The sequence below is a fragment of the Embiotoca jacksoni genome, unplaced genomic scaffold (assembly GCF_022577435.1).
Source record: "Embiotoca jacksoni isolate LCO1_2020_lvr unplaced genomic scaffold, fEmbJac1.0.p SCAF_13, whole genome shotgun sequence".
Taxonomy (NCBI): Eukaryota; Metazoa; Chordata; class Actinopteri; family Embiotocidae; genus Embiotoca; species Embiotoca jacksoni.
Window position 1 is genome coordinate 8,636,585 of NW_027185263.1, and position 27,361 is coordinate 8,663,945.

Here is a 27,361-nt window from a genome sequence, read left to right on the forward strand (position 1 = left end):
TGAATTATTTAAAATTGTTCATATTCAAATTTCATCAAAACGTCAATTAAACATACTGAATGTGTAAACCGCTATACGGTTCATACATCAAAGTTGTGCATTTTAATCCGGGATGTCCAAAACCAAGGCGACAACTTCTTGCAGCACAAACGGGCATCAGCCAGCAGACTCGCACCTCGGTAAGAGGCCCGAGTTTCCAAGCAACCGAGCTGAAAGCAGGGAGATAAGGAAGTAATGTGGACATGACTCCGCTGTTTGCATATCTTCTGCTCACGTCTCTCTTGTCCTCCCACCATCCTCAGCCTGCACGTGCTCCTGGCTGAACTTGATCCAGTGAGAGATATAGATGAGCTTTCAGTGCTCCGGACATGTGACATTTAAAAATGAGTTATGAGATATCCTGCCAGCTGAGGCTGCATGATAATGGTGCTGTTACTGAGATCGTATTAAGGCTTTTGCACCTGGGTCTCTCTTGTTATTCTTTCCTGTGAACAGTTTATCAAAATCAGGCAAAATGCTTCGGCCAGACTGACTAAATAAATTAATACAATGCGAGCCCTAATCCTCTATCCCTTTAGGTTTGCAGAAACTAATGTCTCCCTGCTGTGCAAAAGATTGATCATTTAGGGCTCTTAACATCATGCTGTGCCTGGAGACCTTAGTGCATCAGGTGCTTTGGCTAATAATTGACAGATCTGGAGAGGCGGCGTGTGGTGGGTTCACAGCTGACTGGCTGCGCTTCACAGTCCTCTCTGTTTGGTCTCTGAAAGCCTCCAAGCATGGTAAGTGAAGACCTGTTTCAGAAGCTGGACATCCACCGCCAGTAGTGGCAAACATCATGAGTGCTTTGCTCGCCCTGTTGACATTTCTCGCCTTCACCTCTGCGGCTGCGAAGCCCAACGCTGGCTTGAGAACGTGGAGACGCTTCAGTAAGCTGCCATATCCAGGAGACAAGGCGTTCCTCTACGACACCTTCCCCAAGGAGTTCACCTGGGCGGTGGGCACGGCGGCGTACCAGGTGGAGGGGGCGTTTGAGAAGGACGGCAAGGGACTCTCCATTTGGGACACTTTTACGCGCGGTGGGAACCGGATGGCCACGGGGGACGTGGGCAGCGACAGCTATCACAACATCCACGCCGACATACGAGCCATCAGGCAGCTCGGGGTCACCCACTACAGGTTCTCCCTGTCCTGGTCCAGGATATTTCCCAACGGCACCCGCGGGAGTTACAACGAAATCGGAACCAACTACTACCGGACGCTCATCAAGAGGCTGAAGGAGATCCGCGTGCAGCCGGTGGTCACGCTGTACCACTGGGACCTGCCCGATCACCTGCAGCAGACCTACGGCGGCTGGAGCAACCAGGAGCTGGTGGGAATTTTCAAGGACTACGCCGATTTCTGTTTCCAGACTTTCGGGGATGATGTGAAGTACTGGATCACCATCGATAACCCGTTTGTGGTGGCGCGGCACGGATATGGCACCGGGGTGGTCGCTCCCGGGATAAAAAATGACCCTGATCTCCCGTTCCGGGTTGGACACAATCTGCTCAAGGTGAGTGCTGCAGGAGACAACATTATACCAACTGTTTTTTTTTTTTTTTTTTATGCTTTCTTTTTGTTCGTCAGCTCAGAAATACAACTTGCAGTTTAGTGATCAAATTATTTAACTTGAAAGTCTGTGACTTATATTTATTTCACCTGAGATGTTTTATGTCTATTTGGTTTTAATCTTATTGCCTAATATATTTCTGTTGTTTTCTGTGACGTAAGAGGTGTGAAGATATTTCCTTTACTGTGTTCTGTTATTTGACATTTTTGATTATTACGAAGATCTGAGGAGCATTTTATTGTTGCAGCTTGTGGAATAATTATAACTTTATAAACTTAATTTAAATCATAATTTATAAGATGGCCCTGTGTCTGAACCTGTTTTGGATGATAGTTTGATCCAGTACTTTTCAAGTCATTGATCAATATGTTTCTTTGGATTATTAAAAAAAAAATCACATATTCCAGTGAAGTATGAAAAAATAGATAAGCACTTCAGTAAATGTACCCTCCACTGCAGATATACTTCCTTGCGTTTATTCATCTCGTTTTACTTTAATAAATATCTTTCCCTTTTTTTTTTTTTAACCTTCTGATCATTTTGATTTTGATTTTGATTTGTGGTGAGCATGATCCTTCTGTTAGACAATTCTAGCGTTCTCGTGTTTGAATAGTCTTATTAGTTTGTCAGCTACCTTTTAAAAACACTATAAACTGCACTGACCTTGATGACTTTTCATCATTTTGTCCTCCTCACTTCATTCTCTCCTCATTTTATACCCACCGTCCTCTCCAACTTCCTCCTCTTCTCCTGCTGCCTCCGTCTGTCCATCATCTCGCTCTCTTCCTCCAGGCACACGCTGCTGCGTGGCATCTGTACGACCGCCACTACCGAGCTCGACAGCAGGGCAAGCTGTCCATGGCGCTGGCCTCTCATTGGATCAAGCCCAGCCGCACTCGCCTGGAGAGCCTGCGAGAGTGCCAGTGCTCCCTGGACCACGTCCTGGGATGGTTTGCCCGGCCGCTGTTCACGGACGGGGACTACCCGCCCTGCATGAAGGCCAGGCTGGGCTCCCGGCTGCCCTCCTTCACCCAGGAGGAGAGGGAGCAGGTGAGAGGAACAGCTGACTTCTTCGCCCTCTCTCACGGGGCAGCGCTGAGCTTCCACCTCATCAACGACAGCTTGAAGTTTGGGCAGCAGGAGGACCTGGACCTGAGGATGCTGCTCTACTGGGTCAACGCGGAGTATGACAAGCCGCCTATCTTCGTGGTGCAGAGTGGTTGGTAAGTCTGTCTGTTCCGCTAGGATGCTACCTCGCGGTACCTGGTGTTTGCTGTGTTGAACCTCTTGTTTTCCCCGCCGCTCAACAGGTACGTCCTCGGCAACACCAAGACGGAAGACCCAAAACACATGTACTACCTCAAGAGGTTCATCGCAGAGGCTCTTAAATGTGAGTCCGTAGGTTCACGCCGGCTGCACGAAACGTTTCACATAAACTCGGCTAAGCAGCTTTCCATTTTCTCATATGAACATAACCTGTTCCACATGATGTGATCTGGAAAAGAAGTCCAGTCTAACACAGCGAACCTAAATGGTTGGTCATCTGTCTTACTGTGTCTGAATTACAGCAATCATCATAGATGGAGTGAATGTGATTGGGTACACAGCCTGGTCTCTGATAGACGGCTTTGAGTGGCACAGAGAATACGGGATACGACGAGGGCTTTACTACGTCGACTTCAACACTCCTGACATGAAGAGGGAACCCAAGACATCTGCCACTTTTTACAGGTACGTGTTTGACGTGTGGCCGTTTTACACGATGTTTAAATTTGGAAAAATATCTTTTGAATTTGACCAAAAAAAACATTGAATATAAATAATAATTACAATAGCACAGCAGGTGGAGATTCGCCGCACAGGACTAATACTCTGATACAGATGCAGATGTCTTGTTTATGGATGCCTCTCCTGATAAAGTCTCTTAAAGTTTTTGATCCGCTCCCTTTAGTCATCAAAACATAGATAGTGAGTCAGTTTTTTTTTCCAAAGTATCTGGTGTTTAAATTTTAGTAAGTGTATGTCAAAACGGACATCTTATTTCTAATATTTTAAATGCAGACAAGCTGACTTTTGATATTTGTATTGCCCTATATTTTAACGAGCGTTTTAATTACCGTTAAACAATTCACTAACAAGTCACTAGCGGAGGGGGAAGCTTGGCATGACACTTTCACAGTTCTGGTTTCATTTTAGTTTTGAAGGACTTTTTATTTTTGATAAAGCTTCGCACAGAATGGAACATGCCGTGTTTCCTCTCAACTACAGAGATATTTTTTCACGCTCAGCACAGCTTGTTCTGTCTTTTCTGTCGTCACTTCTTACAGGAACGTCATCCAGAGAAATGGTTTCCCAGAACTTCCAGAGAACAGACCGGCACAGGGTGTCTTCCCGTGTGATTTTGCCTGGGGAGTCTCTGCCAACTCTATACAGGTGTGTGTGTTTGTACACAATGTCTGTTGCGGAGGGGAGGAGGAAGAGTGGGCAGTGCACGTGCATTTGTGGAAGGAAACGGAAGTCATGGTGGGTCTAATGTGCCAAAGGCAAGAGGTCGGGTAATGAATGAAAAATAACCAGAATGCTTCCTCTGCGATAGGAACTTCACAAAGTATTAAACTGTATTAACTTTGGTTCAGAGATTCTGTGTAGACTTCACTAAAATTCACTGAAGTGTGAAGTTTTGTCAACTCTGCAAAGATGGAAGTCTGTATTTCACATTAATTGTTGTTCCGCAGAATGAAGAAAGACCAATTTGACATACGGAATATCTAATTCACAACTCTAACGGACATTTTTAATCCTAATCATTATTATTATTATCGTTGTTTCCTTCGATTTAATTTTATGAAAAAAAAAAAAAAAATCTGGGGTTCTCCCGTTGGTTTAAGTTCCGTGATGTTTATCACATTATTGCAGTTTTCGTGGTGAAAGTCCAGTTCAGAAACAGGCACTATGACGGATCGTCTCTTAATCATAAACCCACTCGGCTGCCTGCTTAGCTAAACAGCACGGGGCCAACTGTGACAATCGATTTGCCCCATTTGGCCTTTATTTGCAGTTGTGTGTAACATGTTAGAGATTTAGCAAATGCATGTTTACACTGGTGTGTGTGTGTGTGTGTGTTTTAAATCATAGGTTGAGACCACTCCCAGCCAGTTTGCAGACCCCAGTGTTTACCTCTGGAACATTTCCAATAACGGAGAGCTGATGAGGCTCAAGGGCTTCAGTGCGCCACCATTACGCCAAACCACTCACTGCGCTGATTATGCCACCGTCCGACAGCAAGTCAGTCTCCCGACCCGTCAGACATTTTGAAACTATTTTTCCACAGATAACATCTGGCACAATCGCATTTAAAGCTGTGCCAGTTAAGTGCAGATTCATCCCTTTTCACCCTGAGGTAAAAGTGCATTAACTTATCTAAGTTACGTCACTGATCGAGATGCCCTGCTGGGGAAAAGGTCTTATCTATCAAGCACATTCAGTTCTGTTCATGTGTAAAAGTCAGTGAGGGTTCATCTCATTGTTGCAGCTCATTCAACTCCCAACAAGAACAGCAACAACACATAGGTTTTCTCCGTTTTCCCCAGTATGTTGTTTGAATATATTTAAAGTAACTATTTGTGAAGGTCTGAGGAACAAAACATAACGATAATGCGAGTCTACAATGATTAAGAGTGTGCAGGATTTTTGTCGCAGTCACAATTATTGATCCAATGCACCTGTCGGTAACACTTTTTAATTGACAACTTTCTACATGTTTTTACTTTTGAGGGTGTTTGCATGGAAATGTATTGCTACAGCAACCATCTTTCATATTAGAGATAAATTTTGGACTAAAAAGGTTCAAGTTTTATAGCCTATGTAACTGTTGACGTGACCTATTTATCCTCCGACCTCCTCAGGTGGATGAAATCAAGAAGGTGGGGGTCAACCACTTCCACTTCTCCCTCAACTGGTCAGCTCTGGTGCCCACAGGTGACGTAGCTCATCCCAACACCACTCTGCTGGGCTACTACCGCTGCTTCACCCGTCAGCTGCTGCAGGCTGACGTCACTCCGGTGGTCACTCTGTGGCACCACACGCGGCAGCGCAGCAGCCTGCCGGCACCGCTGGATACCGACAACAAGTGGCTGAACAGGTGAGACGCAGCTCTGATTTGGGGGCTAAAGATTTATTTGTTTCCATCAGGGTTTTATGGTATTTGATGACTGAAGGGGGAGAAAACTTTTTGTGGCTTCTTTGGTTTTACAACCTTTTCTGCTCAGTTCTGTTCTTACTATTGTTCCCCGAGGGACCTTTTCTGTTTTGAATTTATATTATTCAGATGAATGCTGAGCAGGTTTCATTACCAGGAAATCTGCTCCAGACACTGAACTAATAAGCATCCATTTATCAGCGATGGTTTATGGCAATTTACAACAGTTAACAATGTAAAAGCAAACATGCAACGATGTTCCCAAGAACAGGGTGTCCTTGTTCTCATCTGTTTGAAGCCATCCTTTATCACTCGATGGCGTATTGTTCCTTCTCCTGTCATAAAGAGATAATACTGAACCCATGATAATGAAACAGTTTAATGTGTTGGCATTTGACTGGAAATATTTAGCAGTGTTATTACAATGGAAATCTGCTCAGCCATCATTACATTCCAGAAAAATGTAAATGGCGCTCACTTAATGTGAATATCTCCTGAGCTTTTTACAAGACACCATTTATCATCATTTATCACTTTTTTCCTTGCATGCGGGTGGATGAGTGTGTGTGAGGTTATTTTGATCATATGTAGACTGATGATTGTTTTTAGTACATTACAGTTCCTCATGCCCTGATTTACTGTACGTATTAAGACGACTTGTATTTTCTGGCAAAGAGTCCAAAAGGCAAAATGAGTTGAGTTTACGAGACTGCGACTGAGAAATCCAGCACACGTTCACGTTTAAGAAGCCACGATTTGTGATGCTATGGCTTCAAAATTTGACTTACAAATCCTTGTAATGCAATGTAATTACCTGACACACTGGTTTGTCAGCTAATGTTTTCAGCTCTGCTGTGACTGACACATAGTGTGTGTCACATATATCTTGTCACATATGCACACATCTTAGAGCATAAATTAAAATGTCCTTTCTTCTCAGGGAGACTCCAGAGGCCTTTGCAGACTACGCTCGACTTTGCTACAGGGAGCTGGGCGCCCAGGTGAAGATATGGATCACCCTGAATGAGCCCAATGATGAGATGGTGAGCTACCAGGAGGGCCATCACATGCTGCAGGCGCACGCTCTGGCCTGGCACGCGTACGACGACGAGTTTCGACAAGCACAGGGAGGACAGGTCAGTAGAACTGTGGTGACAAGGTCTTGGTTTTCTGTAGATTTATAAAGATGATTTTTTTTTTTTTTATCTGTTAGACTGGATGGTTTCATATATCTGCCTCAATGTTATAATTAACGAAGTGATCTGGAAGATGCTGTTTTGTTATTTCTAAGCTGTCTTTGTTCGGTTCTTACGTCAGTGTCCATAAAAATATTTCCCATTCAAACAGCCGTTGCCACTACAGTGACATCTTTTTTTTAAAGTCATTTGTGTGTAAAAATACGTTTTTATGTTTATATTGGTTCTCGCTGTTTGATTGTAGTAGCAGTAGAAGTAATGTCAAATATAACACTTCCTTGTGTGCCGACAGACGTGATAATGTGTTGGACGCGTTCAGCATAGCACATGTTAAAGATTTCATTGATTCGCTTTAGATTTTGTCAATAGGATGAACGTTTCTGAGGTGATCTCCTGTTTTTCCTGCCCTGGGTGGTCTCAGGTGTCTCTGGCTCTGCACATGGACTGGGTGGAGCCGGCGTTTTCGTTCAGTCGAGAAGACGTGGAACCGGCCAAAAGGGTTTTAGACTTCTGCGTCGGCTGGTTTGCGGAGCCGATCTTCGGCAGTGGGGACTATCCTCTGGGAATGAGGAGCTGGCTGCGTCAGCTCAACTCACTTGAGTACAAATCTTTCATTCACACTTCAACACTGTCACTTTGTCTTCTATAGAGTAAGCACGGCTGTTTACAGTCGCATTGAAAAGACAAAAACACATCATCTGGGTTCTGTCATTTGATGTATTGATGCATTTATTGTTGTAACAGAACTAAAGGGTTGGATATATACTGGGACTATTCAAAGTGGTGGGATATCAGTGAGGACTGATGCTGCGGGACTGTTGAAAAATCTGTTGTCTTTAATTAGCTGGCATTTTTAGCCATCCTATGGTCTGTCGATCAGTCAGTCCACCACTTCAGTTCAGACTGAAAGATCCTGACCACTTTTTGATTGACATGTATGTTCCTAAGTGACTTTTCTTCATGATCAGGTCAAAGTTCAATCTGTCTAATACTGTAATTGTGAAAGACTAAAGACATTCCCATCAGCCTCAGTTGCACTTTAAATGACATGTGTTAGCATAAGAAGATACCTAAAATAAACAATAAACATGAACATGGTGATGTTAACATTTACCCTTTAGCACTACTGTGTCAACATACCGCTGTGCAGGGCTTATGTGGCTATAGAACTTGACTGTTGCTTATTGATGATGCATCCATATTTGTGAACTGTTTGTCTTTGAGATTATTGTATTAACTCTACAGTTTACGAGGAACATTTCCTGCTCATGCATGCTTTACCATGCAACACCAACATAACAGACAAAACTCCACTCGGTGTTCCTGATTTTGATCTAAGCTTTGCCTTAAATGTAAACCAACAGGCCCCATGATGGTTAAAATTCTGTTTTAAAGCTTTGTTATTAATATGAAGTATACGCAATTAATGGGACAAAGCCAAAGCTACTAACTTGCACTTCTTAAATACAACTTCTTTTCTTTTTTTTGTCCTCCTTTATTTAAAATGGCTTCTTTTCTGTGTGTTTCTGCAGGCTGCCGGTTTTCAACGAGGAGGACAGACTGCTGGTTAAAGGGACGTACGACTTCTTTGCCATCAGCCACTTCAGCACCAAGCTCGTGACTCATGCCAAGGAAGACTCGTAAGATAGAATGATTTATTGCCTTTATTTTGGTTGTGATACAAGTCGTACAGACAAAGAACAAGGAGGGAGAGAGGCACATAACAAAAGTACCTGGTCAGTCAAACAGGGACATTCAGGTTAGATGTTATGCATCTTAAACACTACTTCTCTAATTGTTGTAGTTTTATAAGAATTCATTACTATCCTGGTGTTTAAGTAGCACGGGGTAGTTGGAAACACATTTGTTGTCCTGATGTTGCTGAGATTATAATTTATAATAAGACAGATTTTTTTTTTTTTGATTCTCTGCATCATCTCCACATCTGCAGCTACACCTACACCGCAATGCTCGAGGTCCAACACATGATAGACACAACATGGATCATGTCCCCGAGGCCTGTTGTTCCCTGGGGCCTTAGGAAAGCCCTCAACTGGGTAAGACTGTCACAGGATCTGTGTCACTGTTTGTTTGGATGGCCGTGATGATCGAGGGTTGAGTCATCGAGTTTTGTAAAGAGTTTAAAAGTTCTGTGTCGATCTACTTGCTACTTATGTCAATTTATTTTTTTGTCCTCGTGTCGAAGAGTTAGTTGATTTTATACCAAGTTGGACGCAAACTCTCATTATTGTTTCCGTGGAATAAACATTGAAAGAAAAATCTCGATAAAACTTGACATTGCTTTTGCTGCGTCAGGTGAAGGAGCACTACTCTGATGTACCCGTCTACGTGATGGCTAATGGGGTGCAGGAGGACCCGGCCCGCTTCACAGACAGCCTGAGAGTTTACTACCTGTACAACTACATTAATGAGGCACTCAAAGGTGAGACAAACATTTTACACTCGTATACCGAGTCCTTTAGATGTGACTGAAGTTTTTTTCCCCCCCTTACTGGCCTCTGTGGAGCTTAATGATTAGACAGGCGTTTGAGGTCACTGATCCCCGAACAGTCAGCTGACTTCGAGCTCATGTATTATTGGATCACACTCGGTGAAGACCAGGCCCTTTGAAACCCTGCAGCGTGGCACTGTGATGTGCGCACAGCATCATGTTGTTGCATGTTGTAGTTTGCTCTGTCGCCACTAAGTGGCAGCCATCCACAGTCTGTACAGTAAATATCTATGTAAAGTGATGTTTACACTCAACCAACCTGTGTCTAAAATAAATCAGATATGAGGTAACTTCCTCTTCATTTTTTTATGCTGAATAATTTATGAATTTTTTTACTTTACTTTTTTTTTTTACTACAGGAGGCTGTGGCTCAGACGGTAGAGTGGGTTGAACACTAATCGGAAGGTTGGTGGTTTGATCCCCAGCTCCTCCTGTCCACATGCCCAAGTGTCCTTGAGCAAGACACTGATCCCTAAGTTGCTCCCGATGGTGTGCCATCGGTGTGTGAATGTGCGCCTGATGGCAGCACCTTGCATGGTGATCTGTCTCATTAGTGGGTGAATGGGTGAATGGAAAAACCATGTTAAAGCGCTTTGAGACCGAAAGGTGATAAAGCGCTATACAAGTACAGACCATTTACCATTTACTTGTTAAAACTGAATATGAATACCCGGGCTGTGAGAGGACAACGATCGTGAAGGCCGTGTCTGACCATGACATTAGAAACTGAGTGAAAATGAATATTTATAAATTTGGTAAAAGAATTAATAAATAATTACGAGGCATATTAGTTAACTGTGAATGAGTTGTTTGTTCATGCTTATTGACTGTATTAACCAATATGTGTAAAATGTTAGCAGGAGGCTATGTAACATAATGTGATGTTGTGTATCATAAATATAGGTCATTTTTCATAAGTAACAATATAACTACAATAGAGGTTTCATGATTAGGAGAAATATTTCTTTATGGCATAAATGGGTATTTTAAAAGCCCAAAATATAGATAGATATGCTTCTCAGTCACATTATGATAGGACTTGTCCTTATAGCTGTATCTGATAAGTACTTTTTGCGACTTTTGTCAGTCTACAAACACAAGTGTTCTCGTCTCGGTATTTTTTGGTAACACTATTTTTACCTTGCATATTTATAAGCAGTGTGCAACCATTTAATAAACTACATTATAATGTAGCAGGCAAAACACTTCCTGCCCGCCACGTCTCGTTCACACGCACATACAAGTAAAGAAAATTACAACTGATTATCTTGACATGTTCTGTGTTCCCTGCTCCCTCCACAGCGTACACTCTGGACGGTGTAAACCTCAAGGGTTACTTCGCCTATGCTCTGAGCGACCAAAGGGACCCCGAGTTCGGCCTGTACGGCCAACTCCACGAGGAGGTCATCGTCAAAGCCTCTCTGGCCAACTACCGCAACATTATCCAGCACAACGGCTTCCCCATCCAAGGGGCTGCACCCCAGCAGTGCCCCGATGTGCCGCAACCCTGCCTGGGCTGCCACGTTCTGGTCAAGTGGCCTGTGGTGGGCTTCTTGACTCTGGTGGGTTCAGCGGTGCTGATCACCCTGAGCTTCATTATTTACTATACAGCCAAGAGACACAAGGAGTGTTACTAATAATATAATTTAATGTCTTATTTGTAAATGACTCTCGACAGAAATTGTTCTTGTTGTTCAGCAGTGTATACTTCGCGTTGAGCATTAATTGTAAAGGTTGTTTGGATTTCATGTAAAAATAAGATACGAGTGTTTTGACTCGGCCTTGAACCTTGTCGCATCTCCTCTACCTTTGAGCAATGTCAAGACAATATTGTCAGTATTGTCAAGCTCCTTATCATTATTTCAACATCAATAAGGTTGATGCCAAAACAATTAACTACTACGGCAAGAATTCTGTCTGTTCATGGTGATAAATATTATATTTGTTCATGTATCCATAGAGCAACATCAGACTTTTAGCATGTTGTAAACAAAGTAATTTATTGTCATGTTCTCATGTTGAATTTTGGGAAAACATCTTTCAACCGCGCAGTATATTTTTAATACAGATCGCTACTTTCCACTGCATTTCTCAGAACCGCTCTGTGTTGTCTTCTACTCGACCTTCCTTCTGTTTTACACCACTGAAGATAAAGTATAAAGTGTACAAACTGTCTATGGCGCTGAGGATTTGGGCAACAATCCTTGACACGATTCAGTAGAAATCTGTAAGACTCGTTCTGGAGGTGAATTGGGTCAATTTCACCACAATGTCTGACAGGATATTCATGTAAATCTGTCTCAAGTCCACTCATTGTCTTACAGGGGCAAAAAAAAAGAAGAAAGGTATTGTGAAATAAATGATCATCTTAATATTGGTAATTAAGTCCATTCAAAGTCAAAACATCATAGCATCCAGCCCATCCTCCATGAACTTCTTGTAGATGGCCATGAACTTGGCGATGAAGGCCTCCAGGTGGTAGATAGCCTTGTTGCCCAGCTGTAGTCTGTGTTCGTAGTAGGCTGCCATGTGGGCCACCTCTGTCTTCAGCTGACCGTCGCAGTTATTCAGCAGCTCTTTCACCAGACCCTGTTAGATGATTGAACAAGGGAAATAAATACTTAAAAAATTTTTTTTAAATGACCGCAAACTGTTTCAGCACTTTGATGGTGGTGGTAAATGGTACCTTCATGATAATATCAGGAGGAATGCAGTGAGTCAGCAGCTCGTACAGCCGGCCTCGAACCTCCAACAACCTGGAACAGAGACGGAAAGACGGTCATTCTGACGTAGCCGGTCCTCAAATAAATGAATGAGGTGATCCTCGTTTATTCTGTCCAAAACTCTTCCTTTTCAAGCGGCTGACAGTTTCTAACTGGTGTGACCGCCTGACTTTGCTAAGAGCTGATTGGCTAGTGAAAAGAGGCGAGGATTTGGGCAAAACCCTTCGACATGAAGCGGAGCAACTTCTTGCCTTATGTTCTAAAACTGCCCACTGGCGACTTGACGAGCCGAGGTGGCGCCGTCGGCTCGTTTAGGGCGAGCCGAGACGGGCCAGTTTGCACCGCTGCTACTTTTCTCTGCAATGTTCTAAAACGGTTTCATCTCGTAGTGAATCTTTAGTCTGAACTGGGCTCAGCAGAACCATCTGAACCTGCTCTCTCGCTCTTTGCCTCGCGTACCTCTGAGGACTCTGCTGGCTGACGATGGCATTAGCTGTTTCTCTGAGGTAGACCTCCCAGTCCGTCTCCGGGACGTCTTGGTCCGCTGAGAAAGGATACCTGGAAAAGATCAACACCGGCTAAATAAGCAAATACCTTTTTGTTTGTACTTTATACCAACCTGCGGATAAGGCTGTGAAAGAATGCTGATAAGTTTTGGCACGACTTACTGCTGCACTCTGCAGGCCTCGCACATCAACAGGGCTTTGCGGAGGTTGCGACCAGACTTCTCACTGATAAGCTTGGCCAGCTCGGGTGGGAGGACCAAACCCTCCTTTTTACAGACCGATGTCAGAACGCTACACACCTGGAAAAAGGTGACAATGTCTTTGGTCACAAGTTATCTTATGCAGCAAGTGCACATGTTCCAAAAAAAAAAAAAAAAAAATGCTGATTAGTAGTTAGAGTCTAAAGCACACCGTCTTGCTCTTACCTCTTCAGCGCTCGGCAGAGGAACTCTGACAGCCAGGCAACGGCTCCGAATTGGCCCGATGACTTTGGAGGTGGAGGTGGAGCAGAGGATGAGGCGGCAGGTGGCCATGTACTTTTCCATTGTCCGACGCAAAGCATGCTGGGCGTCCTTCGTGAGTCTGTCCACCTCTGTTAGCAACACCACTGAGGAGAAAAGTGTACCAATTATTACAAGAGTGACAGGCTTGCATCATGGCAGCTGGCTAAAACTAACACAAAGAGCAAAGATGATCCTCCACATTTCTATATTTACCTGAGAAAGTATCATTTCTGTCTTAAAGAATGATTATACACCTGTAGGACATGCCCTTTATTCTATCAGCACAGCTGCTCTAAAACATGGACGACCAGGTCTTTTCTACCTTTGAACTCTCTCTGGGTGCTCGACTGGATTTGCTGAGACTGAGCCACAGTTTTGATCAACTCTTGAATCACCACACGGTCCTGGTTTCCTGCGTCACTGTACAACGCAGAAGAGAAATATTAAAACATCAAACACGCGGCGTTACATCTCAACCAAAGACGATCCCTCGGTAAGATCTTAATCTGCAGAGTAAAGGTAGCTGCAGTTGTCGTACGTACCGGAGAAAGATGTGAAACAATTATCTGAAATGTACATTATTATTAAGTTACCTTGCGTTGACTTCCAAATGATAGTTGCTGGCTATCGTGTTGATCTCAATTTTCTTCTTGGAGGGAGCCTGTAGTCAAAAACCAGACGTGCGAATATCTCTTTAGACAATTCAAGTGTGACCTCATAAAGACTGAGAGCAGATGTTACCGGTTGTGCACCGTGCTGGGTGTTTAGTTCCCCTTCTCACCACGACGGTCTGGTGCTCGATACGGAGCTTCTCCACTCCGGCTCCATACAGCTCCCTCAGCAGACACATGATACGGGTCTTCTTCCCTGCGCCGGACGGACCGTACACCAACAAGTGAGGGAAGTCGCCACATTGAACCTGAAACAAAACGATCACGAAGAGGTTTTGGTTCTTTGGAAGAAGTTTCCTTTCACTGTTAAAAAAAACAACAACAACCACTTGTGTCAGTAGGTATATACTTTTTTTTTCATGATGAGAGAGAGGTCACGTTTTGATGGTAAGAAAACGTCATAAAAGAAGCACAAAACGGTAATATTAGTAAAAGCTCTTCATTAGTTCAGGGTAACTCTGTAGAAACTGTCCAGAGATGAAACTAGTCTCTTGCGCTCTCCCCGTTAAATATGTCAGTCAAGTAAAAATACACCAGAATAATTTCCCCCGCATATTTTCCAGCCACAAATCCACGAGTGTTGTACGTTTTTCAGATGTTACCCAAGTTTTGTCCGTTTATAAAATACAAGCAAAAATAAATAAATAAATAAAGTGAATGAGAACAGCTTTATTGATATTCGGCTGTAACAAACACCGCAGTACATGTGCGCACAGAGAGTTGGAGCGACGCAGCGTCCGTCCTTACCAGGTTTTTCAGCTTGGCCGCTTGATCTTTATGAAAGTCCAGTTTCCCGAGGGAAGTCGGTCGATATTTATCCACCCACAAGCTCATTGCGTTGTTGACTTCAGTGGGTGTTGTCGCTCGTGTTGACAGCAGACAGCCTCGCCGCGAACCAGGTACTCTCCCGCGAAATATGTTATTCACATTCACGCGCTGCTAACTGCTTCCGCCCGAGCTACGGCGAGAGGAAGGAGTCAAAATTACTACAGCCGAGTGGGAAATTCAACTTTTTAAAAAAATTATTATTAATTGCTTTTTTTTACTGTAGAAACCAAATAAACTGTCAGTACAGTTCTCGGTAAAGTGTGTTTTTACGTCTTTAATGATAATTATTACATATATATATATTTGATTTATGGAACATTTTAGCAGCAGTATTTATTTATTTATTTATTTTTTTGCAACGCACTTGCGGTGTTGAAAAGGAAAAAGCTGGATCCTCGGACAGATGTCCATGGTGGTAAAAAAAAAAAATATATATCTATGGACAATATACAGAGCATGAGGTTCCCTACGCGTTTATGCGTGTGTACGCGTATGGAAAGCAGAAAGGTCCACAATTAATTTTTCTCCTCTGGCGTCAAAGTACCCATATGTTCACACATGCAGCTGCGCTTTAGGCACAGCGGGTACACAGCGAGGGTCATTTGTCATGTCAACGTTTGCCTCCTCAGCAGTTCACGTGACATGCCCTCTGCTCGTTTTGCGTGACTTTTTTTTTTTTTTTTTTGCAATGTCTACAAACATATGTATGCGTTTACCACCCCCCCCCCTCTCCTCCCCCCCAACAACCAGGGGAGCAAGTGCAGCATTTTAATTTCCATGTTTTCTGTTTTGCTACGAGAGAGTTGGAAAGGACGTTTTTTCTTTGCTTTATCTGACGTTGAATGTTTGTTGTCAAAATTGGGATTTTGTTGTCTTTCATATTCCAGTTTACGCAATTTAGTATGAACCCAGTAGTGCCCTTTTTTTTTTTTTTTTTTTTTTTTTTTCTGCAGCAAATCCTCAAAAACACGTTTCCGCGCTTTCCCTCAGTGGAATTGATCTGGACAGTTAAATAGACAAGTCAAGTGTCACCTCGGCTTCTCTCTCCTTTTTCTTTTTGTGTGTGTGCGTGTGCGCTTTCCTTTCCCTCAACCTGACCCAACAAAGGAATGTTACAGACCATATGACGCGTGTCTCGGCAGGTTAGCGTAGTTTATATTGAAATAGACGGCGTCGGTTATATTAATGCAGATAAATCACCCCGTGCGGTGCAGAACAGTGTGACATCTGAGGCCTGTTTCTGAAGTGCCTTCCGGCGAGATCGGTGTTTCTTCATATCATTCACAACTTCCCAGTTTAAGGAATTAGTGCGTCTCCTCCGCGTTGTGCTTGACTTGTGTATCGGCTGTTAAAGAGTACGTTTAGCTCACGTGGGGGAGACATTTGAAATGATGGGGTTTCCTCGGGATCAGTGAAACATTTCATTTTGGTGTGTGTGTGGGTGGGTGCTTACTGTTGAAAAAAAATTCAGCAGCGATTGTTTTCCTGATGAAACGCATCCCTTGTTGTGAAAACTGTCAACTGTCCCATCTCCAAACAGCAGAAGTAGACGGTTCGCAACCAGGTAAATATTGAATGATCATAAATAGCATTTCAATTTGTATGACCCCAAATATTTCTAATGTCCTGATGTTGAGTTTTTCTAATGTCATTTTGTAACATTCAGACCCCTGCAAACATGGCTTTGCTCCTTTTGTATTTGTATCAATTACACACACACCGGCAGATCCCTCTGAGACTTTCTGAGCAGGTCGATGGCACTCTGGAAAATATGTTTGCGAGTGAAGAGACAGCAGGTCTCAAGACGTTTCCTCCAAAATGGGAAATTCTGCGTTTTCTGGCAACCTTGAGGAATGCCACAGTCCGTCGACAGCTCTGTAAGGACTATAAGCTCTTTAGTTGTTGATTAAAGCTCGCAGCTGGAGTTACAAAGAGTATAGAGTGAGCGAGATTTACAGAGGATAGGAAGAGTTTAAAGCATTACCTCATGTGTTGTCGAGGAATGTGCTTCGAAGGTGAAAAATCCTTCGCCCTGAGCCATATTGTACAGCAGTGAGCACGACTGAGGAACAGGTGGGGTGGGGGGGAAGGGAAAGGTGTGTGTGTGTGTGGGGGGGGGGGGGGGAGGACCCCCGAGCCTTTTAATCTGTGTGTACGTGCAGCTATTTAATCTGTTCCATCATTTCCACAACAAAAACTTGTGTTTCTGTTGCCCTGAGTTTATCTTTGTAACTCACTTGCACACACTTGCATTCACGTGCAAAATAATATTCATACTCCACACACACGCACGCGCGCGCGCACGCACGCACACACGCACACACACATACTTGCACCAATAGCACAAACACCTGCCTGTGGAACTCACCGTCTTCTCGCTGAGGTAATGTAGGAGGGAAAAGCATTCCTCAGTCCGTTCTTTTCTCTCTCCTCCCCTCTCAGCATTTACCACAATATACTCACTTCTTTCTGTATCATCTGTGACCTGCACCTTGCAAGCACCGAGTTTCCCCGGCTGGATACTTGTGTTACCTCCCGGTTCTTCAGACTGCTGTGTTGGAAGTGATCTCAGGATGATACAGCCTACGTACAAAAAATGTCTGGTATGTTGAAGCCCATACAGTTCATGAATGTCTTTAAGAAGCAGTTCACACGTACAGATGGTCCCATACATGGCAGTTATTGAGTATTTGTTGACATGATGTTATTCATATTGAGTATTTGTTGACATGAAGTTATTCACTTACTCCACTGTAATATTTTTCTTTCACATCACCAGGTGACACGTGGGAACCATTGTCTCTTTGTTTGCAAATGTACAGGATGAAACTCTTCTGAGAGGAGTCCTGTGTTTTGCATGCTGTCTGTGTTTCATAGTAGGATATTCAGGATTTTTACCTAATTTTGAGACCCGCCGCTGTGTGAGTTTGAAAGACAAAGACCAGGCGAGGAAGGGGTGTGCTGGCTTCAGCCGAAAATAGCTATCTACCAGGAAAAAACAATGTGTTTGAGAAAACGCAAAAAGTCTGACAGCTACAGAGTGGTGGGCTGTGGAGGCAAACTTCGTTGGCATGGGCCAGTCCAATCTGTGATTGTTTTGGCCCAATATATACCACTAACTCACAAAAATAAGGGGGCGGGGGAGAAGAGAAATAATCTTTTACACTGATTAACCTAATGTCATTGGGTTTTGGATTTCAGATACATTTGTCCTTACAGTACACACTCTAGCAGTAACGGCACACTGCCGCTCAGCTGTTTTTTTAATTGCTTACTCGTATACCGGACTACCGGTCGTCATCTCTCCATCCGAATTCTTCTACTGTATGTTTAGAGACAAAAACAATGAATTGGGAATGAATGAATTGACTCCTGGAAACGTGTCTAAGCAGCAGCTCCAGTAAATCCACACTTGAATTCAGATATACATCCATTTACAGAAACAAATGGGAATTTATCATCCATGTGTATATTCGTCATCGTGTGCACATGAGTGAACATGAACCAATTTGCCTAAATAAACATTGTCTTTTTTCTTTTTTCCCCCCCCCTCCTTATCCTCCCATTCAGGTTTCAAAGGGATCTGTGGCTCAATTGTGGTCATAACTATGAAGATCATCGACTCTCGGCTTTATTTTAGCAGCTTCACCTCGATCAGTTCACTCGGCTCCGTTTAAATACCGTGGTCACCAAAAGGGAAGTTGCAGATGAGGCCTGGTGCGGTAGTAATGGATGACAGGCCATAAGCTGCGTTGCCTGTTCAGGAGCAGTCTGACAGACATATTTACCACCGGGCTGTGGATGTCCCCTTGGGTTACACGCAAGGTCAAGTTCCTGTCCCTCTGCCACGCTGCGCTCTGGATCCCGTGACCAGCTCTACGACAACGTGGAAGGAGCTGACGATGGACAACAGCTCCCCCTGCGATGCAGCCGACTGTCACTTCAAGCAGAATGGACACTGTGAATGCAGACGGAGTTCAGACATGTCTCCTGGAACAGGTCAGGACATGGAGGTGTCAGACCTGCAATGCAGAGCTGCAGTTCACGGTGACTCCCAGATGGAGGCACAGAATGTGAAACACTGTGGAGCTGCATCACGTCAGCAGCCGGAGGGGAGCCCCACGGTGACCTCCCGTCCTGCTGAGATTTCATCTGCCTTTTCACCCGTCCTGGATGACTGCTGTGGTAAACATCTGCCCGCCTCTGTGAATGCACCAGAGAGATGTTCCCTGGATGTCCTGAGAATAGTAAAACACAAGCCCAGTGCGATTGTATTTTGTGATAGTGATTGCAGCACTGACAACCAGGTCATCAATGTCAATGACGGCTCCGATGGAAGAGAGTCCTCCAAAGAGGCAGAGGGTGGTGATGATGATGATGATGATGATGATTTTCCTGAGACATTACAATATAAGGAATTTCTGGTCAGTCGCCGTCGTAGAAACTCGAGCAGGAACAGGAAGTACTTGAGGAGGAGACAGGATGCCCAGCCTAGTAGCTCAGCATCTGACTGGCAGAAGCCCACCAGCCAGGGCAAACCTGAGTTCACAGGTAACCAGGGGGAAGAGGATACATGGCAGGACAATGGAAAACAGGTAAGAAAAACATGACAGGCGGAGAGCGATAACAAATACAAAGACGTCTTATACACTGTAGAGAATTGAATTTGCTAGAGAGAGAGAGATTCAGTAGCTTCATTGTGTTGCAGACACAAGGCGGGAAAAGTACAGGTTTTACTAATAACATTAACGGTCTGTTCTATTTGTTCTGATCTACGTTCTATTCAAGTTTCTGAGTAAGCCAGGACAATATGAAACTGAAGCAGCTAAATGGGTTCCAGCCATGATTAATCTCTATTATGCTGCTTTTCCCACTGTGACGTGTCAAAAATGTCTTCGGTCAAAAAAAAAAAAAAAAAAAAGGCCTTTTTTTGGAACAGTAATACCTGCTTGCATCACCAGAGGGCAGCATTGTCAACATGATTGTTCAACATAAAGCGTGTTGTGGGCCTATTTTTTCTCCAATTGAGGAACCAGAGATTATAAACAGTGGAAATTATGGTGAATTATGAAATTATAGTGAAGTTCTAAATGCCTCTACCAGTACAGAAGAATATTGATTACATGTATATCCTGCATACTGTATGCTGTACAGCGAGTTATGTGCTGACCCAGTCCTGTATTTACAGTAAGTGCAGGAAAGTAGAGGATCTCCACACACTAAATTAACCATTAACTTGGTTATAATTTAGTAAAATAACCTGGAATGGGATTTTTTTTGTGTGTGTATTTTGTTGTCGTCAAATGCAAAATTAAAGAAAGAAAATTTGCCTATTTTTAAAAAGAAAATCAAGTTTTATAATACCCATTGCTTTTCAGCGTATAGTGTTATATTACCAAAACTTTTAGGAGTTAAAGGGTTCAGTTGAATTATTTGGTATATGAATTTTTGAAGTGAAGAACTACAGTATCTAAATAAAAAGGAATATTTTGGCAGGTATACCTCCTATAATAGATTCCGCTCATATTTCCCTTGGCCCAGCCTGGCATCTCCTATCTCCCAGCATGCACCACACCAGCAGGCATCCTTTAGTGTGAGCTTGCCCCTAACTGTGTTCTCACACCTGTCAGAGCAGCCCTCAGTCGCTGGCACGTTCCCATAACGGTCCTCTGGCACACTGCAGGATGTTCTCCCTCCTCTTGGCCTGAAATGAAAGGATTACTTCTGCCTGCACTGCCTTTTGTGAGGTTGTTCTCAGAGTTTGACCAAGTAGCTTTTAAAGTCACTTATTGACAGGCTTAGGCCAGTGCTCATTTGAATACCTGTTTAGTCAAAGAGGCCCCGTTGTGGCTCCACATTCCTGGAATATCTTGGCTCGGGCAGTTTGTCACACTCTCCAAAGTGGGGAACAACTTCGCAAAATTGAATGAGTTTGAGAAATTTTGAGAGAAAAAATACCATCTTTTTATAACAGTACCTAGAATGACAGGAGTCCCACAAGACTGGCTGTAAGTTTGGTATATCGAGAGCATTTTTTTTTTCTATCATTTGTATTGATGTTTTGACTCTTATGCAGCCTTGGGAACTGATCTTCAGTATATTGCAGAGACAGGTAAAAAAAAACCCAAGTATTGGTTTTCCTACTATGTGACAACTACTATAGATATTTTCTTACTAGAGTATACAATCTGTTTTTAAAGGTGTTACTTCACTGTCTTGAAGATTTATCTTTTTGTTCCCATGACAAAAGTTCCACCACAAATCTTTACGAATTGCTCAGGTACACCAGGAATGTGCTTGCTTTTCTGGATCATAACAACTAGTAACAATTAGTTTGCTGTAGTGCAATTGATGTGCCCTTTGACAAATTTCAAATAGTGTAGAACACTTCAAAATATAAAACACCACTGGAGATTCCCTATCTAATGCAGGATAAAAAAAAATTAAAAAAAAATACAGCTTTACATGTCATTTTAAACCCCTCCTCTCATCTGTAGAGCAAGTTGACGCCATCATTATTTACTCTCACTGAAGAGCAGCAGGGCACACCAAGGATCTACTTCTTTAGCTATTCATATTGTATCACATTAATAGGTGTCTTGGCCTTTCCATGACAGTTCAGACGAATAATGAAATGGCCTTTTAGTGTAGGCACCGTGGTGCATTAAAAGCGCTGTCCTCTGTGACTACTTAGGACAGAAACATGTTAATATTTCATGAACTTTAAGGGCACTCTGCTGGGAAACAGAGTGTACACCAGTGTGTCTATATGTATGCTATGGTGTGCATTTGAGCTCACATTTGCACATTTATGTGCCACTCTGTGTGTGTGTGTGTGTGTGTGTGTGTGTGTGTGTGTGTGTGTGTGTGTACATGTTCATGTTTACAGTCCCTCATGCCGCTGAAAAGCCTCCACTGGCTGTGTTTTCCCCTCACCCTGACTCTGTCCCCTGTAGTGAGGGTAAAAATAGCACCCTAGTTCACATAGACAGACTTCTGTGTTCTTGAGTGTAGGAATCTGGAGATGTGGGGGCTGTAACACACAGGAAATGGCTTTACTGCCAGAGCTGTTACTGCAGATATTTTTCAAACTGGTCAACACGATGGGTTTGGGAATGGAAGTGGACAGAAGGGTGTGTTTGTGTGCGTGAGTGGGTAGGTGGGCGGGTGGGTGGGTGAAGGCATGCTTGTGTGCATGCATGTATGTGTGTGAGTGAGTGAGGGGGCTGTTTTTGGACTTCAAGCTCCTCAAAGGGGCCCTATGTGCTGCTATCAGCCTCTGGGACTCTGGGATTGGCAGCGGAGCCCAGAAACAAAGCAGTTTGTTCATTTCCTGGAAGGCCAGTGAACAAGTGTCTCAGTCAGACTCTGTGACCAACGGGTGGCGAGGGAAAGCGAGGGAAAGCAGGAGGTTAGATATGTGCATCACTATCGGCAAGGACAGATACAACACATTTACATAGCGTGCACCGGCTTCATAGCTTTTTTTTTTAGATGTCGTAAAAGCATCTCATTCCTTTCCACCAGCCATCTTAATTTTTGGCTTTGGTATTTATCTTCTGTCAAAGGTTTCTGTTGTCCTCGAGCTACAATAATCTAATTGAGAAGGTGTCAGCTCCTCCACAGTGCAGGGTTCACTGTGTACCCCTGTTCAGGCTGAAAAAGCGCAATGTTCATTGCCAAGGAGCCCAGAGGCAATGAACGGTGGAGTGGGTGGATGAGTACCAGGAGTTGTGTGTGGTTAGGCTCAAAGGACTTTACTAAAAGGCCTCAGTGCAAGGTTAACCCCAGAGTTTCCCCTTGAGCCATACTTACCTGCATTTGTATTTTTTTGACCTGTGTGTTCAGGCTGCTGCGTGTGACTCCATGACCTTGCTGATGAAAAAGTTGGATCACCTCAGTGAGGAGGTCCGAGACGTCCAAAGCGCTAATTCCACCCACTCATACGCGCCCAGTGCTGATCGGGAGCAGCAGAGCACCATGGTAAGTCAAGTGCACTTCTCATTTATTTATACGGTGCTTTAAACAGTCTTGACCCGAAGTGCTTTAGCAGCACCAAAGAATATGAATATACATAAAAAAAATAAACGAACAAATGATAAAAAGATGAAGGAACTATGAACATATAGGGGAAGTGAGAAAGTTCTGATATGTACATAGATATAGCAGACATACTGTGCATTGAAACATAGAATTGTACACACTTATGAACATTCTCTGTTACGTTCTTTAAGGAATATCATTAGATTAAAAGTAGACAACATTAAGTCGGGGGAAACTTTCTGTTCAAGATGAATTGTTCAGTATGACATTTTTTATTTTTTTATTTCAACCACCGAGAAACAATGAAAACGGGTAAAGGCTGTTTGAAATGACTTAAAGTTGTACATCATTTTATAACAACCAAACTGATGGTCCTCTTGTGGCTCAGTATAGGTGCAAATATTATTTTACAAGGTTTCATGTTCCAACCAGTTCATATTGAGTTAAAATATTGACTTGAGTTAAGGACACATGGAGTACAGTATTAACATTTCTAGTTTAACATTTGAACTAGAACTTGCTTATGAGGCGTTTTGATAACTAACCGCTACTTTTACGACCAATCATGTAACTCAAAATAAATTGGTTATTGTTTCTGTGACTGCACAGGGGTTTCCAAAAAAGACTTTGAATTCTGAACTTCGAATTAAGATGAAAAATGGATGACAGGAATGACTTTGATTTATCTAATCAAAGCACCAGTTTGACTTTCAGTAATAGATTGTTCATTTTTAAGACAAAGCTCATAACTTTAGCAATATTTTACACACCATATACATGTACACCACCCATGGCCACACACACTCCCCGAACAATTCATCATACAGTGCACTACACGTTAGACATCAAGCCTATATATAAACTCAGATGAATGGGTTTCCAAGCTTGCTGTCTCTCCCCTGTTAAATATGGGCACTTAAGCATAATAGTTTAGATGTTCTCCAAGCCTGTTGTTTTTCCACCATTAAAGCCTTTAATAAATCAAGTCGTCTCTGACTCGTATGGCATCCAACTGGAAAAAAAATTCTAATTCCACCCAGAAACCACAAGAGCTGAGCTCATCACAGCTATACTGTTATTTTAAAGGTGTGTTTACCTTCATTTTTGGTCGCGGGTATAGCTCCTGTGCTGTGCTCAGCCGCTCGCCGCTCGCAGGGCATTCCAGCTGCCTCATTATGCTTACCAAGTGTAAATCTGGTAACCTCAAATCGCTCTTAAACCAACAGCACAGAACGTCAGGAATTTTTTTATAAAAATTCAAGCAAACTAATGCAAATCAGGGAACCAGCAGTAAAACACTTTCATGTATACATTGCCAGCTTTGTGTGTCACACTCTCTGACACTTTATGTAATGTTTAAGTACAATTTTATATTCATTGTAATGATATATGAAGGTACAATACACGACACAATCGTAATTCATGAGAAAGTCACTACAGATGGCCAGATCAGCTACCTGCCTTATACTAGAAGAATAGCAGAGGGAACATTTATTTCAAATATGTCAAATATTTACAGGGTAATAAAGGTTATCTTTACACATTTAACTGTAATTCATCTTTTTTTTTTTCGTTATAAAGGTGTCCATGGTTTGGTGCAGAGTAAAGTAAAAAGGAGTTCAGATTTGTGTGAAATTCATTAATGAGATATCAGAACTTCCTCTTAAATACGCCCAAGTTATTCACTCGTTTTATCAGTCTAGCACCCTTTTTTCGATGTAGGCCATGGGCTTAATATATGAAACTACTTAGGCAATTGTTTTGTACTGTAATCAGATATCAATATCAAAAAAACATCTTCTTATCATTACCCTTCGTATGCATTAGTTCTTCCATTTTAGAAATGTATTGTTACTGGTTTTTTTTGTTTTTTTAGCCATGCTTGCATGTTCGTCGATCCATCAGTCAACCACATGGATCAAGATTGAAACATCTACACAACTATTAAATTAATTACCATGACATTTTAAAAATGCAATTCATAAATCCCAGAGGATGAATATTACTGATGATCCCCTGACTTTCATCTAATGTCACACTGACATGTTTGTTTTTTTAGTGAAATACATCAGATAAATTTGGAAGGATTTGCCGTTAATCTGGTACACATTTATGTCCCCTTCTGGATGAAAAGTATGAAATTTGCAGGTCCTCTAATTTATAATTATTTGTTTCATGACTAAATTCCTGAACATTTCTATCAGCCTGAGCTGAATTTCCCGACTTTCATTGTGACCTATACTTTGTTTTGGTGGACACGGTGTCCTTGATGTTATTATGTAACTGTGACCACACAGTTGGGAAATTAGCCTCAGCATCATGCCATCTCGATGATGGAAATGCTCTTCAGGGTCAGAAAGGGAATTTTCTACACAGACGAGCATTGTGTGTGGTGATGAAGTGAAACTGCGTCTCTTATCTATGCATTCGTTTGTGAACTGGATTCTTGACAGAAAAAAACTTGTTGTTCACTGAAATTGCCATCCTTCACTTTCAGTTCCACACGCTCACATTTTCACACACATCCATGTTATCAGCTCAGTTTTGGACAGGAAGGGAGAGCGGGAAGCACAGTGACGGGCCTTCCCAGCTGAAGTGGATACAGTAGTTGAGTCATCACGTCAAGCTTGGATGGACTTTCCAGTGTTGAGATATGAAGGGGACAAGATGGGCTAGTCAAGGGGGGGGGATTTTTCAGAATGAGAGAAGGGCAGACATGTCATCAGCGGCGTCTTATATCTTTAATCAGTCCCCACCAACACCAGCTCCTCCAAATACTCCACAGAAACTAGAGATACAAAGAGCTGCTGAAGAGACAGGTGACATGAAGACAGGGACTCTGGTAAGAGGCTGAAGGAGACACAGAGACTGATGTTAGAGGTGTTGAATTTTTAGACAAAGCTGCATTTTATTAAATTGTACATCTGTAGTTATCGTGGAAAAACACAAAGGCAGTGATGCTCTTACAGTTTCCTACAGTGTAAATCCTACTAAACTGATACTTACACTGATGTTTGAAAATGTTGGAGTTAACATCTTTTAAGAGCAGATGTATAAAAGAGATGCATCAAATTTTAAAAGTTGGGCACGATGCAGTAATTAGCTTTTTACTGACTTGTATAAAAATTGACAAAACACCCTAAAAAAAAACAACCTCCACCATGCAGCTTTTCTGGAGCTTTCGATGGACTCAGATGATCCTCCCAAACAGATGTCGTCGGGTATCATGGAAATATAGCTTAAAAAGTACTGGATGGACCTCGTGATGCGATTGTATTCAACTTCTGTATCCTCGGTCAAGAATTAACACGAAAGAATGAACTTTCAACCTTCATAATCTTCTCCCTCTCTGTCCTCCCAGGGTACTCCGGCTGTGGGCAGGCTGGCGAGCCGAGCGAGTCAGGATCAGGGAACCTCCAGATTTCCAAACAAACCTGAGCCACTGACCAGGCAACCTTTGACCCGCAGCAGACCGCTGACTCGTTCGTCACTCTCGTCCCCTGCACATCTCCAAGCTCGAAAGGCCAGGGTGAGCCAGACCGTGTGTCTGTCTGTGTTTGTAAGATAAGAGTGAGTGACAGCTTGGTATATGGGGTCAATATACTGATGTCTGTGTCAAAGACTCCGAGTTTCATGGTAGCCACTTCTTTTGAGTGACTTTGAGGTGAATACTACTGTCAAAAATGAGTACAGTTTATGTTAGCATTTCTTTCTGGTTATTCACGAGACAAAATGATTGAAAGATTTTTGGAACGATTTCAGGGAAAACGGCAGCATATCTTTCACAAAACTGTATCAGGATTTCTGTCTCATCACAAATGTAACTAGGCTACAGTCAACTGCAGCTTCTCCCATGAGAACCTCGCTGAGGCCCTGTTTGCCCACTGATTTTTACGTGAGGTTACCACTCACGAGCTGAAATGACGTGATTCATCTCAATTGGATCAGTTTACAGACTCGGTGTAAACCTGCAGTCTTTCCTGCAGTTACCTCATTCCTCACTAACTCCTTAGAAACACGCTGGTTTGGAGGTAAACATCATCAAACACTTTGCAGCTGACCCTGCTGACAGGAGCTTCAGAGACATGTCTGATTGATGTAAGGTGATCAGTTAACCATCTGAGAAAATGTTTTGATGTCTACCAAACTCGATTTGAAACCTCGAGGCTGCGATGTGTAATTGTGGTCAGGGAATTGTTGTTTTCTAATTCATTCAATTTACATTTATTTAAATGGCGACAAGTCACAACATAAGTCACCTCAGGACACTTTACATAAGAGAGGTTGAGACGTTACAACATTATATAGAGGAACTCAACAATTCTCACAGGAGGAAAAATGGTTAGAGTACAACTCATCCTGAACCAGGCCTGTTGGGGTGAATGGAGAGCAGAGAGACCTGCATGGAGAAACAAGCAAACAGTAAACACTGGGTATGTTGGGCCAGTAATAAAGTTCAGAGACATGCAGCTTTGGAGTCAGATATATTTGCAGAAGGTTACAGGTTACAGTTAATGATATGCAATAGAGGCATATCAATGTACGGAGAGTGAAAGGGAGAGGAGAGGA

The 27,361-nt window shown here is 42.8% G+C and overlaps 2 protein-coding genes across 4 annotated transcripts in view; one reads left to right on the plus strand and one right to left on the minus strand.

The window, feature by feature from the left end:
• Positions 1–14,869, minus strand: part of rfc3 (replication factor C (activator 1) 3) — a 197,519-nt gene extending 182,650 nt beyond the window's left edge. The window contains exons 1-9 of one of the 2 annotated variants that reach the window (XR_011178124.1): positions 14,669–14,869; positions 14,032–14,169; positions 13,844–13,911; positions 13,573–13,670; positions 13,173–13,354; positions 12,910–13,046; positions 12,701–12,799; positions 12,205–12,274; positions 11,860–12,107 (exon numbers count right to left, since the gene is read on the minus strand). Coding sequence is in view for 1 of the 2 variants with exons in the window: in XM_069146246.1 (XP_069002347.1) it covers positions 11,916–12,107; positions 12,205–12,274; positions 12,701–12,799; positions 12,910–13,046; positions 13,173–13,354; positions 13,573–13,670; positions 13,844–13,911; positions 14,032–14,169; positions 14,669–14,755 (1,071 nt within the window). In the remaining variant the exon portion in view is untranslated. Of the gene's footprint in view, positions 1–11,507; positions 12,108–12,204; positions 12,275–12,700; positions 12,800–12,909; positions 13,047–13,172; positions 13,355–13,572; positions 13,671–13,843; positions 13,912–14,031; positions 14,170–14,668 lie in introns of those variants that run through there. The other variant, XM_069146246.1, reaches the window with a different exon arrangement.
• Positions 783–11,605, plus strand: kl (klotho). Of its 2 annotated transcripts, XM_069146239.1 has the most exons (14): positions 783–1,555; positions 2,405–2,835; positions 2,923–3,002; positions 3,181–3,343; positions 3,940–4,045; positions 4,748–4,897; positions 5,518–5,753; positions 6,751–6,946; positions 7,428–7,606; positions 8,539–8,646; positions 8,958–9,063; positions 9,323–9,449; positions 9,878–9,923; positions 10,821–10,895. In XM_069146239.1, exons 1-13 carry the CDS (start codon positions 839–841, stop codon positions 9,907–9,909), a joined length of 2,631 nt encoding a protein of 876 aa, XP_069002340.1. In that variant the 5' UTR covers positions 783–838; the 3' UTR covers positions 9,910–9,923; positions 10,821–10,895. The 2 variants fall into 2 exon arrangements, with proteins under 2 accessions (XP_069002340.1, XP_069002339.1); XM_069146238.1 differs by lacking the exon at positions 9,878–9,923 and having other exon boundaries at positions 10,821–11,605.
• Positions 14,870–27,361: the final 12,492 nt, after the last annotated feature.

What these genes read in the sequence shown, in the direction of transcription:
- kl (XM_069146238.1), top strand. Translation starts at nt 839, where the DNA reads ATGAGTGCTTTGCTCGCCCTGTTGACATTTCTCGCCTTCACCTCTGCG. An exon ending in TCTCTGCCAACTCTATACAG is followed by an intron (nt 4,046 to 4,747) that starts GTGTGTGTGTTT and finishes TTTAAATCATAG; the next exon opens with GTTGAGACCACTCCCAGCCA. An exon ending in GACAAGCACAGGGAGGACAG is followed by an intron (nt 6,947 to 7,427) that starts GTCAGTAGAACT and finishes GGGTGGTCTCAG; the next exon opens with GTGTCTCTGGCTCTGCACAT.